The sequence below is a fragment of the Felis catus genome, chromosome A3 (assembly GCF_018350175.1).
Source record: "Felis catus isolate Fca126 chromosome A3, F.catus_Fca126_mat1.0, whole genome shotgun sequence".
Lineage (NCBI taxonomy): Eukaryota > Metazoa > Chordata > Mammalia > Carnivora > Felidae > Felis > Felis catus.
In genome coordinates this window covers 104,589,608-104,604,798 of record NC_058370.1, presented here as the reverse complement: position 1 = coordinate 104,604,798, position 15,191 = coordinate 104,589,608, and the positions used below count along the sequence as shown (strand labels likewise).

The 15,191-nt window shown below is 42.9% G+C and overlaps 1 protein-coding gene and 1 long non-coding RNA gene across 20 annotated transcripts in view; one reads left to right on the top strand and one right to left on the bottom strand.

The window, feature by feature from the left end:
- ZNF514 (zinc finger protein 514) overlaps positions 1–4,436 on the top strand; it is a 12,943-nt gene extending 8,507 nt beyond the window's left edge. For 11 of the 12 annotated variants that reach the window (XM_045054610.1, XM_045054609.1, XM_045054608.1 and 8 more), the window contains one exon: positions 2,403–4,436. In XM_045054610.1, coding sequence (XP_044910545.1) covers positions 2,403–3,388 — 986 coding nt within the window. In that variant the 3' untranslated portion in view covers positions 3,389–4,436. The remainder of the gene's footprint in view (positions 1–2,402) is intronic. The other variant, XM_045054614.1, reaches the window with a different exon arrangement.
- Positions 1–15,191, bottom strand: part of LOC109498264 — a 20,186-nt gene extending 4,995 nt beyond the window's left edge. For 2 of the 8 annotated variants that reach the window (XR_002154998.3, XR_002741231.2), the window contains exons 1-2: positions 15,017–15,169; positions 592–775 (exon numbers count right to left, since the gene is read on the bottom strand). This is a non-coding gene — a long non-coding RNA (uncharacterized LOC109498264). Of the gene's footprint in view, positions 1–591; positions 776–15,016 lie in introns of all 8 variants that reach the window. The other 6 variants (XR_002154997.3, XR_006595778.1, XR_002741232.2 and 3 more) reach the window with 6 other exon arrangements.

Sequence of the window (15,191 nt, the reverse complement as noted above, 5' to 3'; positions counted from 1 at the left end):
AGAGAGAGGGAGACACAGAATCTGAAGCAGGCTCCAGGCTCTGAGCCGTCAGCACAGAGCCCGACACAGGGTTTGAACTCATGAGCTGTGAGATCACGACCTGAGCTGAAGTTTGACACTTAACCGACTGAGCCACCAGGCACCCCAACAGTATTTTGAATACTATTAGGCTTTTGTAATTATCTCTAGTGTCAGAAGAAGAGATGTTCATTTTCTTCTCTAGCACTTAAGCTGCTTTTGGTACCCATCTCTGCCCACCCCTTCTGAATTCTTAGTGCCACTCAGTATCGCTAGATGTCACATGATCAATGTTGGATGGACTCTAAGGGTCAACAGTTGTAAATGGCCAGACTGTCTTATATCAGCAGGGTTAAGGGAGTTACTAAGAGACCAAACAGAACAGTTGAGTGGCCTAGAAACTAAAGGGTTACAGGCAAGGGCAGATGGATGATGTCAAGAAGATCAAGGTGAGGACACTGAGCTTCAACAGAGGTGGTTCCAGAAACAAAGACTACTCCTTGCCATCTGTTGATGTCATCTCTTTGAGACCATGTATTCCTAGGTGACTTGAGAGTACCTGATAGGCCTCACCTCTTGGAGCAGAATTCTGGACTCAGAGCTCTTCTTCTTGCCATGTGTAGCCCAAGCACACTGGAGAAAGGTGACAGTCTATGCCAATGTTCATCTCTGAGGCAGAATCACAGCCCTGGGTCAGAGGTAAAGCTCAGAAAAGAAGTCCTCAAATCCCAAGGCACAGGTTGGGACTCATAGGAGCCTAGAATAGAGGACAGAGAGGGAAGTTGCTGATCTCTCCTATATTAGTCTTTTCTTAATCTTTTTTTTTTTTAAAGTTTATTTATTTTGAGAGAGAGAGAGAGAGAGAGAGAGAGAGAGAGGGCATGTGCATGTGCGTGTGCAAGTTGGGGAGGGACAGAGAGAGAGAGGGAAAGAGAGAATCCCAAGCAGGCTCCCCACCAACAGCACAGATCCCAATGTGGGGCTCAATCTCATGAACCATGAGATCATGACCTGAGCCAAAATCAAGAGTTGGATGGTTAACCGACTGAGCCACCCAGGTGCTCCTTTCTTGTTCTTTTTCTGATTGGGAGCAAGGGTCTGACATCTGGATCTGGTCTCAAGATAAATATCTGTCCATTTACAGTGCTCTACAAATATGGCTGTGCTTCAGAATCTCTCAGGGAACTTGTTGAAACATCCAGAACCCCAGGGGTCACACAAGACCCACTGACTCAGAATCTAGCCTTTGGGAGCACTGGCGTCACTAGTCATTTACCTTTTCAGACACTTTATTATTATTGTATTCATTTTCTATTGTTGCTGAAACAAATTACCACAAACTTAAAGACTTTAAACTTATTAGTTTAGACTTTAGACTTATTATTTAGTAGTTCATAGGTCAGAAGTCTGGCATGGGTCTCACACAAGATGTCAGCAGAGGTGTTCCTTTCTGGAGTGGCTAGGGTAGAATCTGGTTTCTGGTTATTTGAGTTGTTAGCAGAACCAGTTTCTTGCAGTTGTGAAACCGAGATCCTTGTTTTCTTGCTGGCTATAAACTGAGGAATGGTAACAGCTTCTAGAGACTGCTACATTCCTTGGCTCTTGGTGCCCTTTCTCCACCATCAAAGACAGAAATGGTGGGCTGAGTCCTTCTCACACCACATCTCTCTGACCCAGCCATGAAATGCTCTCTGATTTGAAGGATGTGGGTGATTACATTGGTCCTGTCTGAATAATCCAGGATAATCTCCCCATCTAAAGGTTTGGGCCCTTAATCACATCCACAAAGTCCCTTTAGCCATGTAAGGCATTTTTTTCTTCTTGTGCCATGTCAGGCACATATTTACAAGTTCTTGGGATTAGGGCATGGATGACTTTGAGGGAGAATTAATCTTCCTGTCACAATTATATATAGTAATATAAACTGAAGTGCTGAGGGGACCTTGTGAGGGCATCTTCCTACCCTCTTCTCATCTTTACGATCTTTGGACTTACCTTGTGTACTGGAATCCAAACACTATTTTTTCAGGTTTTCCTAATCTGTATTCACTTGCTTATCACTTATTCTTGGTAACTCCAAAACCTCAGACATATACCATTCTTGAAAGAAACTGTACACGTCTCAGATGATATTATTATTATTATTATTATTATCATTATTTTGAGGTGAAAGAATTCACCTGAGGCAAAGAGATAGAAGTTTATTGAATACACTGCAAGGAAGCAGTGGGCAGGACAGCAAAGGAAAGGCGACAGCAAAGGAGAGGCTGTCTGCCTCAGATATTATTTTAAAGCTTCATGATCTTACATCCATTATAGGATTTTACTTCCTCTTCGCCCATGGAACAGTTAATACAAGCATGTCTCTTTTTTCCCCCACCCAGACTGGGAGAAAAGGCCTAAAGCCAAGGAATCAAGACTAAATCAGGATATTTCCAAAGAGGAATTATTCCCCATAGCATCAGTAGAAAAACACATCAGAGATGAACTCTCCTTCTGCAAACTGAAAGCAATTTGTGGTTGTGATGACCAGTTAGAGATACATCCAAAAAAACTGGAGAGACATCCGAAAGAAATGTCAGTCACTCACAAATCTACTACCACCCTTAGGATAGATCGTGAATGGAGTGATTTTGGGAGAAGTTTAGACTTAAGATCAGTCCTTTTTAACCAACACAATGTTCCCATAGGAGAAGGATCTTATAAATCGGACACAGAATTCAGACAGACTTCAGGAAGAAGTAACTCCCGGAGAACCCATCCAGGGAAGAAGCCTTGTAAATGTAACGAATGTGGGAAGTCTTTCCATTTCCAGTCAGAACTTAGGCGCCATCAGAGATGTCACACTGGAGAAAAGCCCTATGAATGCAGTGAATGTGGGAGAGCTTTTGGTCATATTTCATCCCTTATTAAACATCAGAGAACTCATACTGGAGAAAAGCCCTATGAATGCAGCGAGTGTGGGAGAGCCTTCAGCCAGAGTTCATCTCTTGTTCTACATTATAGATTTCATACTGGAGAGAAACCTTACAAATGTAATGAATGTGGAAGAGCCTTTGGTCATACTTCATCCCTTATTAAACATCAGAGAACTCATACTGGAGAAAAGCCCTATGAATGCAGGGAATGTGGGAGAACCTTCAGCCAGAGTTCATCTCTCATTGTACATTATAGATTTCATACTGGAGAGAAACCTTACAAATGTAATAAATGTGGGAGAGCCTTCAGCCAGAGTTCATCTCTCACTCAACATTATAGATTTCATACTGGAGAGAAACCCTACAAATGTAATGAATGTGGGAGAGCCTTCGCTCATACCGCATCCCTTATTAAACATCAGAAAAGTCATGCTGGAAAAAAGGCTGTATGAATTCAGTGAACGTAGGAAGGCTTTCAGCTGGAGTACACACACGATTCACATGACACACATTGGCGAGAGCTCCTATAAGTGTAACGTATGTGCGACGACTTGGTTGGAAGACATCTTATTTAACATCAGACAGTACACGCTAAAGAGACGCTCTGTCAATGTTAAGAGAGAAGCTGAGCTTTGAATCACACTATCAAACAGCAGAGAATCCATCCTAGTGAGAAACCAAGTATGTGTGATGGATTTGGAAAGGCTTTCGTCAGAGGATACCCATTATTCAACGTCAGACAGTTTCTACTGGCCAGAAGCCTTATTCATGCAATGAATATGGCACAGCTTTCAGTCACATATTGTTCAATCAATCAATCAATCAATCAACCAGTAAGTAAATAAATATCAGATAACTCATACGGGAGAGCAACTACAAGTGTGGTAAAAGCCATCTGTAATACTTCTTCCTTTACTAAGCACCAAGAACACATATAAAAGGGAAGCCCCCTGAAAGCAGTAAATGTGGGAAGGTCTATCAGAGCTCATCTCTTCAAAAGAATCAGAGAATCATTCTTGAGAAAAACACTATGGAAATGGTGAATGTGGGAGTGCCTTTAGCCAAACCTCTTTCCTTTATAAACATCAGTGAACTCACCCTACTAGTTAGAAATCCTGGGAATGCAATGCATGTGGGAAAGCCTTTGACAGATTTTCCACCCATTTTGCACATCAGGGAATGTGTACTAGAGTGACTCTTTGAACTTGGTGAAACTAGGAAAACCCACTAGTATAGTTCAGGCCTCAGCATACATTAAGGCTTCACTCCTAGAGAAACCTGGGAACTTAATGGATGTGGGGAAAATTCCTTTCAGACTTGAGATTCATAAAACAAGAGCTGAAAGGAATCTGAGAAATCACCTCGTCTGGTGATTTTCTACCTGGTAGGGGCTCTTTATAACTGCAATGTGCTTTGCCTCCCCATTCGGTGAGCGGAGGGAGGTGTTACCATGTGGGCGAAGAGAATGGTGGCTGAGCGAGGTGGAGAGCCACCAGTGACTTAGCCCAACCATAGTTTAGAGCTAAGGAAACTGATCTTCTGGAAGTGCCATGCCCTGGGCTGGGCCTCGTTCCTTCTGGTTCACAGCTGTGGTTTTGAGATGGAGAGACTGAAGATCTTCCTGTACAAACTCCCGTGCACTCATTACACATTACCTTTCTCTAAGAGGCAATGGAGTGGTATTTTTTAAATTTTTTTTTCAACGTTTTTTATTTATTTTTGGGACAGAGAGAGACAGAGCATGAACGGGGGAAGGGCAGAGAGAGAGGGAGACACAGAATCGGAAACAGGCTCCAGGCTCCGAGCCATCAGCCCAGAGCCTGACGCGGGGCTCGAACTCACGGACCGCGAGATCATGACCTGGCTGAAGTTGGACACTTAACCGACTGCACCACCCAGGCGCCCCTGGAGTGGTATTTTTAAAGTTTGAGCAAAAAGCAATTTTTGTTAGATCATTATGCTACTAGATTTGGGATTTTCAAAATAAAATAAAAAATTTTTAAACATTAAAATCATTAAATATGGGCATTGTATAAAAAGATCAAAACTTCAAAAACATTATTCCGAGTGAAAGTAGCCAGATGCCAGATACCATGTATTGTATAGTTCCTTTTATAGGAAATGTCCAGAAATGGCAAGTCTTCAGAGGCAAAGTACATTCCTGATTTCCTGGTGCTGGGAGAGGTAATTGGGAGTGAATGCAAATGTTACAAGGAATCTTATTGGAGTGATGCAAATGTCCTAAAACTGGATTATGGTGACGGTTGAACAATTTGGTAAATTTACTAAAAATCATTGAATTGTGCACAGAATATGGGTGAAATTTATGGTATGTAAAATACACCTCAATAAAAATTGTTTTTTAAAAATCTCAAATATACAAATACACCAACTATTGCTAAACTACTTTTCCTGTCTTGTCTGTTACTTCGGTGTGTCTGTGTGTGTTTATTTTCTGAAATAGTTACCCCTAAGCTTACTGAGTCTCAAGTTCATATCATGTTGCCTCTGAAATTTGTATGGAAAAACCAAAAGCAGGAGCTGGCATAGACCAGAATAGTCTTGACTAAAAGATTAGCTTAAACTAAAAACAGTCCTTTAACCATTTTAAGTCCAGATTAGGAAGCTGAGCCCAGACATCAGGGGATCAGTTCAAAGTGGGTCCATGCAGACAGGCAGGACTAGGGGTCCAACAGGCTGGCTAAGACAGAGGGGTGCAGGCAGATAGGATGAACAGGAGGCATCTGGACAGCTGAGATCAGAATGCCAGTCTAGGAACCTAGAAATCATGGAAACTGCTTCCCAGAGAGCCAGGTTGCACAGGGAAGAAAGAGCAAATTTATTATATTAGTAATAGCTTAGTTTGCTCTATCGGTTCTCCCAATGCCCTTCTCTAACCCCAACCTAAGTCCCTTTATATACCTGGATACCTGCGACTTTATAGCTGGTCTTGCTTAACGTCTGTCCCTCCTGTGTATCTTTGCCATATTAACCATTATCAGTGTGCACCCATTGCCTCATCTGAAAACCTTTGTGAAGAGGACATTTAATGCCAAACTGAGTGAGGATCTATCTTCACTCAGTTTGGCATTAAATGTCCTCTTTGCTCTGCCTTAACCTCCTGCTGCTCCTGACAGGACCTCTAGTACAGACAAACTAGTTAGCTTGTCATACCTCAGACATGCCTCCACACTCCCCTGCCTGTTCCACCAGGCTGGGATGCCCCCTTCACTTATCTGAAGCCTGATAATCAGTCATAACCCTGTTCAAACACCCCCCTCCTCAGGGAAGAATTCTCTTGAACATTGATGTGAAGGCATAGCTTACTGATTTGCAATTGTAAAAGCATTTGTGTTTGCTTAAGGTTTTTAAAAACAAAAAGTATCTTGTCTTGGGATAGTTCTTACTACTGTTTTGATCTATTTAAATTACTGGTTGTTTATCAGTTTCCACTTTCTTGTCTCCTGAACCAGATTATCAGCTGCTTCAGGTAATTTCTCATACTTCCTCTCAAATGAGCAGACAGTAGGTCATTACTAACCATGTGTTAATTTGAAAAACTTGTATTACCCACTTTTTCTCACTGCTTCTGACTTTTAAAAAGTATTTTACTGTTCAGATATACCACATTAAAAATATTTATTTATTTATTTTAAGTGATCTCTACACCGAATGTGGGGCTTGAACTCACGACCCTGTGATTAAGAGTCGCGTGCTCTTCTGAGTCAGCCAGGTGCCCCTGACTTCACACTTTTGTACTAGATGAAAAACTCCTAGGAAACTACCAGTTAAATATTTTCTTTGAAAAATACAATGTTGCTTCCTGTAATTATTTTTCTTTTTTTTTTTTTAATTTTTTTTTTCAACGTTTATTTATTTTTGGGACAGAGAGAGACAGAGCATGAACGGGGGAGGGGCAGAGAGAGAGGGAGACACAGAATCGGAAACAGGCTCCAGGCTCTGAGCCATCAGCCCAGAGCCTGACGCGGGGCTCGAACTCCCGGACCGCGAGATCGTGACCTGGCTGAAGTCGGACGCTTAACCGACTGCGCCACCCAGGCGCCCCAATTATTTTTCAATTCAAGTATAGATGGGCATTGTTCCATCTTTTGGAGGTGGGTTGGTATGTGTGTACATAAAAACTCATTGCTATTTTGTAGCACTACAATGACTTAACACACCAACTACCCAGAATCAGGCCAAACTTCACAGGTTAAAGACACAGTACTCCACAAGACTGTTCCACTTCAGCCATAAATTTGGGGGTCCCTAGGCTACTCTTCTGACCAGCTGGCTACAAATTTGGGAGTTGCCACACTTTTCAGGCTTGATAATTCTCTAGAGCAAATCTCAGGACTGTGGAAAGGGCTATATTATGATGACTTTTTATAGCAAAAAGATACAAATCAAAAGCACCCTAAGGAAGAGGCACATAGATTGAGGTCTGGGAGCATCTCGAATGTGAGGCTTTCTTCTTCCCCAGGAACACATCACCTGCGGGCATATGTGTAACTATGCAGAGTACTGCCAAGCAGGGAAGCTCGCCTGACCTTCGTTGTCCAGAGTCTTCACTGGCGTTTCATTATGTTGTCATGGTTGGTTGACCACACAGTTGAACTCAAGCTTCAGTGCCCCTTCCCTCCTTGGAGGTCGGGCTGATATCACATGGCTCAAAATTCCAATTCCAACCACAAGGTTGGTCTTTCTGACTTGGTCAGCCCTCACCCCGAATCATCTAATTAGCATAAACTAGGGGTAACTAAGAGTCCCCTCATTAGCATAAACTATCAGGTGTGGTCTCAAGACCCACTATGAATAACAAAGACACATCAGAAAATTCCAAGGATTGAGGGGTTACCTCCCAGGAAGCAGGGACAAAGACCAGCCAAGTTCTTTCTGACACAAGCACACACATTCAAGTGGATGTGAAAACGTGAAAATGCTTCAATTCTTTTTTTCTCCCTTCATAAGTGTACTCTTTAATCCCCATCACCTATTTCCCCCATTCCCCCATCTCCCCCTCTAGTAACCACCAGTTTGTTCTCTACAGATACGAGTCTGTTTTTTGGTTTCTCTTTTTTTCCCCCTTTGCTCATTTGTTTTTGTTTCTTAAATTCTACATGAGTGAGTTCATGTGGTATTTGTCTTTCTCTGACTTCTTTCTCTTAGTATTATATTCTCTAGCTCCGTCTATGTTTTTGCAAATGGCAAGGTTTCATTCTTTTTTTGTGGCTGAAAAATACATTGCGCGCGCGCACACACACACACACACACACACACACACACACCCTGCATCTTCTTTATCCATTCATCTATTAATGGGCTCTTGGGCTGCTTTCATAGTTTGGCTATTGTAAATAATGCTGCAGTAAATAATGCATGTATCCCTTTTAATTAGTGGTGTTTTTTTTTGCGGCGGGCGGGGGGGGGGGGGCGGTAAATACCCAGTAGCGTGATTACTGATTATAGGGTAGTTCTATTTTTTTTTAAGTTTATTTATTTAGTTTGAGACAGAGAGCAAGGGAGAGCGAGTGGGGGGAAGGGCAGAGAGAGAGGGAGACAGAGAATCCCAAGCAGGGTCTGCAGTCGTGTAGAGCTGCAGTCGTGTAGAGTCGTGTAGAGCTCGACTTGGGGCTTGATCCCACGTTTCACTGACTGAGCCACCCAGGTGCCCCTATTTTTAATTCGTTTGAGGAACCTCAATACTGTTTTCCACAGTGTCTGTGATATTATTTGGGGTCTGGGAGCAAACAGTCAAGAAAGAATTTTTGAGATGTTTTCACTGCAAAAAGGTGGTTTTACAAAGCATGGGGACAGGACCTGTGGGCAGAAAGAGCTGCACTGGGATTGTGCGGAGTTTTAGTAATGGACCTTCTCTCTTCTTCAATTCCCAAGGACTGTCCCCTGGAATGCCTTTTTTTTTTTTTAACGTTTATTTATTTTTGAGACAGAGAGAGACAGAGCATGAACAGGGGAGGGTCAGAGAGAGGGAGACACAGAATCTGAAACAGGCTCCAGGCTCTGAGCTGTCAGCACAGAGCCTGATGCGGGGCTCAAACTCACAGACCGTGAGATCATGACCTGAGCTGAAGTCGGCCGCTTCACCGACTGAGCCACCCAGGCGCCCCCCCCTTGGAATGCCTTTTAACCCACTGGGAACAATTTGGATTGCAAAATTTAAGAAAGGACTCATCCTATGGTGCCTGGGTGGCTCAGGTGGTTATGCATCCCACTCTTGGTTTCAGCTCAAATCATGATCTCACAATTCATGAGTTCAAGCCCCACATCGGGCTCTGCGCTGGCAGTGGGGATCCTGCTTGGGGTTCTCTCTCATCCCCTCTCTCAATCTCTCTGGAAGAAGAAAAAGAAATGACTCATCTCCTGTAACACTGCATGATCTCAGTATGACCTATCAGATCTCTCCTGCAGGAAATAGGGCAAATGGATGGAGGTACACTACGTCCAGGCCTTCATGGCTCTAAATCAGGACCCAGACCTAAAGACCTCCTGCAGAATGTGTCTGGCCACTCAGCCAGGCCAATAAACTCGCTCCTGACATATTGGAAAATGTTCTAAATAGGCCTCCTTCTAAACCCAGGTTGCTGGAGGAAACAGAGGCCATTCCTAATTAAGGGGATGGTAACCCTCTCACTGTTCCCTCCTAATAGATGTGGGGGCTTCTTCTCATTCATTTCCCAGCTCCATGGCGATAATTAGAGCCAACTGTGATTAGTCTGCCTTGGGATGGGGACTTTAAGGAATATTCCTAGGCAGCTGCTGAAACTCCTTTTGTTTTGGGAAAGTACCTTGTATTCTCCAGCCCAACGTGGACTGCATATTTCCACTTTGGTGGAAAAAAGGCAACCACAAAAATATGGTATCTGCTCATCTGTCTGAGCTGATGAGGTTTAGAGCCGGGAACTCTCTTTCTCTGCCTTCTGGCAGCACATCACTTCTTCTCCCACTCCTCCCGTTTCTGCACCACCTTGGGTGTGGCCTACATAGCTGGTTCCTAGAGCATCCTCTGGCCTCCAGCACCAATGGCTCCTCCTCCTCCCATCGCTGTCCAGGAGCAAAGAGCACCCCTCAGACTTATCATTGCCCACTTTAGATATCCCCCCTGGTGCCCCAAGTAAAACAAACAACAACCAAACAAAACAAAACAAAACAAAACAAACCCAAAAAACTGACAATGGGGAACAAATCTTAAGTGGACCCGAGTGGAACATAATTCAATATTCAAAGTAATTGAAACTTTTATTCTACCAAGGATTACTGAAGGTTTAATAAGCTTGTGTTATCTCTGTTGCAATTTGTTAACAAAAAGATGACTTAAAATGACGGTTGGGGCACCTGGGTGGTCAGTTAAGTGTCCAACTCTTGATTTGGGCTCAGGTCATGATCCCAGGGTTATGGGATTGAGCCCTGCTTTGGGCTCCATGCTGAGCATGGAACCTGCTTGGGATTCTCTACCCCCCACTCTTGTGCACGTGCTCTCTCAATCTCTCTCAAAAAACAATGATGGCTAATTCTATTTCAAAGTTTTCATGGATAATTGTTAACTTTAAAGTTTTGCTTGGATGATAGATTGAATTAAGTTCATTGAACATCCTTCCTTAGAGATTCCTTAGAGATTTATGCTATCTCTAATATATAATTGAAAGTATATAATCAGCCATTCCTCATGACCCCGACGTAGCTCTTTCTGCCCATTGATCCTGTCCCTGTGCTTTAATAAAATTACCTTTATGCACCAAAGATGTCTCAATTCTTTCTTGACCTTTCGCTCAGAACCTCTACATTTCCACATCATTTTGGTTCCCAATGTGGGGCCCAAGTCCTCTCATCTGGACTTTGAACCGTGGTGCAAACTTGGTGAGTACTTTCTCTTCTCTTCCTTTAACTTCAGGGGCTTTTCAAGGAGTATGGTTTTATTGGCATACTTTTATGTCAATTTCTCAGGCTGCAATCCTCTAGCCTGTGGCTACTCTATGAGGAGGAGAAAGCCTGTCTTTTGGCTGGAAATTAGTACCTTGGTCAGAATGGTAGTAAGACCCAGAAACTTGATGTCCTCTTTTTCATTGGATTTCTAGGTCTTTTCCAAATAGGAGAAAGTGCTAAAGCACTGACAACTGAACACAGGTTTCTGCTTTTGGCTTCTTACTGCAGAAAAACTAAGGATATTTGAGTCTGTTGGTAATACACTTTATGCTTAATTGATTCATAAATTTGCCGTCTAAAGAATTCTGGTATAACAGTTCACAATTTGTTACTACTTAGTTTTCACTGGAGACTAAGGTTTCTAAGAGTTCAAAATTCTGTTACGTGTAATTAAGACTGATGAAAACAAAGGAAGCAACTCTGTATGTAGGAAAGCAGATGTGTAAGAAAGATATAAGGAATGGAAATACATTTTTGTTGAATTAAAAGAAAGTAATTTTGTCCATAACGAGACTAGTTGTTTGGAGAGAAATGGCTTGGGACAAAATCTAAATGCAAAGTAAAGTTGTAGAAGGTTTGTGAAGGAAATCTTTGGAAAGGAATTTTATGTGTGGTCAAGACAGACTAAGGTTGAAATGAATGGATTTTATTTATTTTTTTTATTTTTTGAGAGAGCAAGTGAACATGTAAGTGGGGGAGGGGGTGGAGGGAGACAGAGAGAGAATCTTGAGGAGGCTCCATGCTCATTGAAGAGCCTGATGCTAGGCTTGATCTCACGACCCTGGGATCATGACCTGAGCTGAAATCAAGAGTCAGATGCTCCATCAATTGACTAAGCCACCCGGGTGCCCCTGAAATGAATGGATTTTAAAAATACACTAGTATAAAATTAAAATTCTACTTCCAAAAATGCCTGCTAGGGCAGGTGTCAAAGTGACTAGAGGTCTCCCTCAAATGAAATTGCTGTTGATCACTGTCCTACCATAAAGGCCCTGTAGGAGGGATGCTAGCTTCCCCCTGCTTCCCTACTGTATCCTACAAATGGGTGCCGGTGAATGGACTGAAATATCATGCCATGCTGTGACAAACATCCCATTTTAAACCCATGGAAAACATTAGAAAAGATTTACAAGAGGAATTTATCCAATTTGGTAATTTAAGTAGTTAGTAGAGGACATTGACAGAAAACCCTCAAGATAGAAATCCATCACGGTCTAAGTGGCTTCCCAACACAGGAAGTCTTTTATAGCCAATTTCCCTAGGAAACAGTCCCCAGTTGGGTTTTAATTCAATTGGGGATGGGTTTTGGTGGGCTCCAAGCAGAGGTCTCACAGCCAGAAGAGGCTAGACCAGAGATGTGAAGGGAATCACATCAGACCAATGAGGAGGAAACCTCACACACGAGTCTTAAGATTGGCAACCATGCTAGTGACTTAGGTGGCTGTCCCATGCCCAAGACAGACAACTTTGTATAAGGACAGGAATAAGGAGAGGTCTGTTGGCTCCAGACCCCCATCACTCTAAAACCTCATCACAGACTCAGACATGACCAGACAGCTTTAAGGAACTAAGGCTGACTTTACGAAATATGGAGCCATAAAGCCCCTTGGAAATGTTGGCCTTATAGAGGCCAGCATTACATATTATAGAGTGCCTAGCAACTTTATCAGGTGAGTAAAGAAAGCCACTTTGTGGCAGGTGCAGGAACCTCAGGATGTTCCGGGGGGGGGGGGGGGGCGGTCTTCACGAAGAGGAATTTGCCCAAATCTACAGGTATTGCAGGCTTATCTGATGGCAAGTATGTGGCGTGGCTTCTGGCCTACAGAGGCTACTAATATTAGATTCATTATGAAAAGTTCCAGCAAAGCAGATTTTAAAAGATCTGGATGGTCAATTGCTATTCTTACTGAGCTTATATAAATAATCCGGCTAAATTTGTTAAAATTGGTCTTGTTTTTCAAATGAATTAGTCTTGATTTGGCTATCTCTGGAAATATGGGTGATTTTAGAGAGAAAAAATATGTTTCAATAACCCATCTTGGTGGATGTTAAGTTCTAGTTGATTTTTGAATGTTTGTTGTTTGCCTAAGCTAGACAGCTTGAGGTAAACTTCAGAGAAATTGCCATCATAGCTCATATATCAACAATCTTCTTGTTATTCTGTAGGGATAAAGAAGGACCCCATGGGCACATGATTTTTAAAAAATATTTTGAATGTTTACTTATTTTTGAGAGAGGCAGAGAGAGTGTGAGTGGGGGAAGGGCAGAGAGAGAAGGAGACACAGAACCCGAAGCAGGTTCCAGGTTCTGAGCTATCAGCACAGCTCCAGGCTCTGAGCGTCAGCACAGAGTCTGACATGGGGCTATAACCCACAAACCATGAGATCATGACCTGAGCTGAAGTCAGATGCCTAACCATGACTGAGGCGCCCTGGGCATATGATTATTTAAACAGCTGGAAAATAGGATGGATTCCTCAACAATTGTATAACTCAACTATCACCTTGACCAATTCTGTGTGGCTGGGATGACAAAATTGTTCCTTAAAAGCCAGAGTGTATCCCACTCCATGGGGTTAATTATGGACTTGTGGAGATAATGGGTAACCCCACTTTCCTTATGCTATTAGATTGGATGATGCACTTGGGGCTCTACTTGTCTATTCTAAATCTTTTCTAATGTCTTGTCTACTCCTAGACAAGTCTTGCCTCACTTGTCAGTGATTCCTTGTAATTAAGATATTGTTAGGGCTAGACCTCAAAGAGCGCTTCTTGATGGTTTTATCCCTTAGCCATATTTGTCCTAGGAACTACCTCTATTGATGTGAAATTGCAAACAGAGGCTTTAGCCAAGCATACAACAGCCCTCCTGGTGGAAGGAGCCTCAAAACTTACTGTGGGACAGTTCCTGATAGTAATGATTTCACATCAGGTCCGAAGTGTTTTAGAAACTAAAGGCCACCAATGGATGATGGGGGCGGGGGGTTCTTACTAAACGCCAGGCTATGCTTTTAGACACACCTGAAGTGGTCCGTAAGACCCATCAGACTGTAATCCCAGTTACTCTTATGCCTGGACCTGACCATCATACTTCTATAAAGCATAGCTGTTCAGAGGTTATTGATCTTGTTTATTCTACCTGATCAGACTTAAAACATTCTCCTATTGATGATGCAGATGATGATTTACTGACCGCAGTAGTTTCATGAAAAGGGGGATATAAAAAGCTGGGGACACAACAGTCAGACTCAGACTGTTGAGGCCAAAGCACTCCCAGTAAATACATCTGCCCAAAAAGCAGAGTTAATAGCGCTCACTCGTGCTTTACAATTGGCAAAGAGCCTCAAACGCATGGGGCAATCTGGAGACAGAGAGAGAGACAGAGAGAGACAGAGAGAGACAGAGAGAGAGAGAGAGAGAGAGAGAGAGAGAGGGCTGTTATCAAATCATAACTCTCCTATTAAATATGGACCTGAAATAATAGCTGTCTTAGAGGCTGTGCATGAACCTAAAGAGGTGGCTGTAATTCATCTGGGAGGCATCAAAAGGGAGGGTCTATAGAATCTAAAGGAAATAACGGACTATGCAGCCAAGCAAGCTGCACAAAGTCTACAAATATTAAGTCTCAATACCAGTCCTAACACCAATAAAAGATACATCCCCAGTATCTTCAGATCAAGAAATTCACATAGCCCAGGAACCAGGATATTCAAAAAAGGCACAGGACTTGATTGTTAATAATGAGGGAGAAAGAACAGGTGAAGCAACCGTGTCAGTCTTAGTTTTTGAACTCTAACTTGTCACTATTTTTGTTTTCCTGTGCTTGAAAATTTTTATACTAAATTTGAAAATCAGAGGTCGGCCTGAGCAGGAATACTAGCTTCTTACAAGAAGTCCGTGTCTTCTCCCCGTCTGCATACTTGGGTAATGCGGGCAGGCCCAGATGGTATGAAGCCACGAGTGGGGCTCGTGAAAACCCGTAGCATAGGTCTAGGTTACGAGTGTGTGACCAAACGTTAGAATCAGAGCACACAAATGCGTGTGAAGTCCAAGGTAACAGAAGTGCTTAAATAAATCTAACCAACTTCCAAGCTTTACTGAAGTTGGGTATGAACACTTTATACTCCTGGTCTTATTCACCTATTAGTTCTAAGCCTCCTGGAGACATCAGCCTTGGACCTTCACGTAGACCCTTTTCGCGCTCATGTGTACCTCGCACTTCTTGCTGCGAACGGCCCACAGCACCAACTCACTGCGCCGGAGCGACCCGCCGCCTTCTCGGTTGCGCCCCCACCCGCAGCCAACCCAAGCCCCG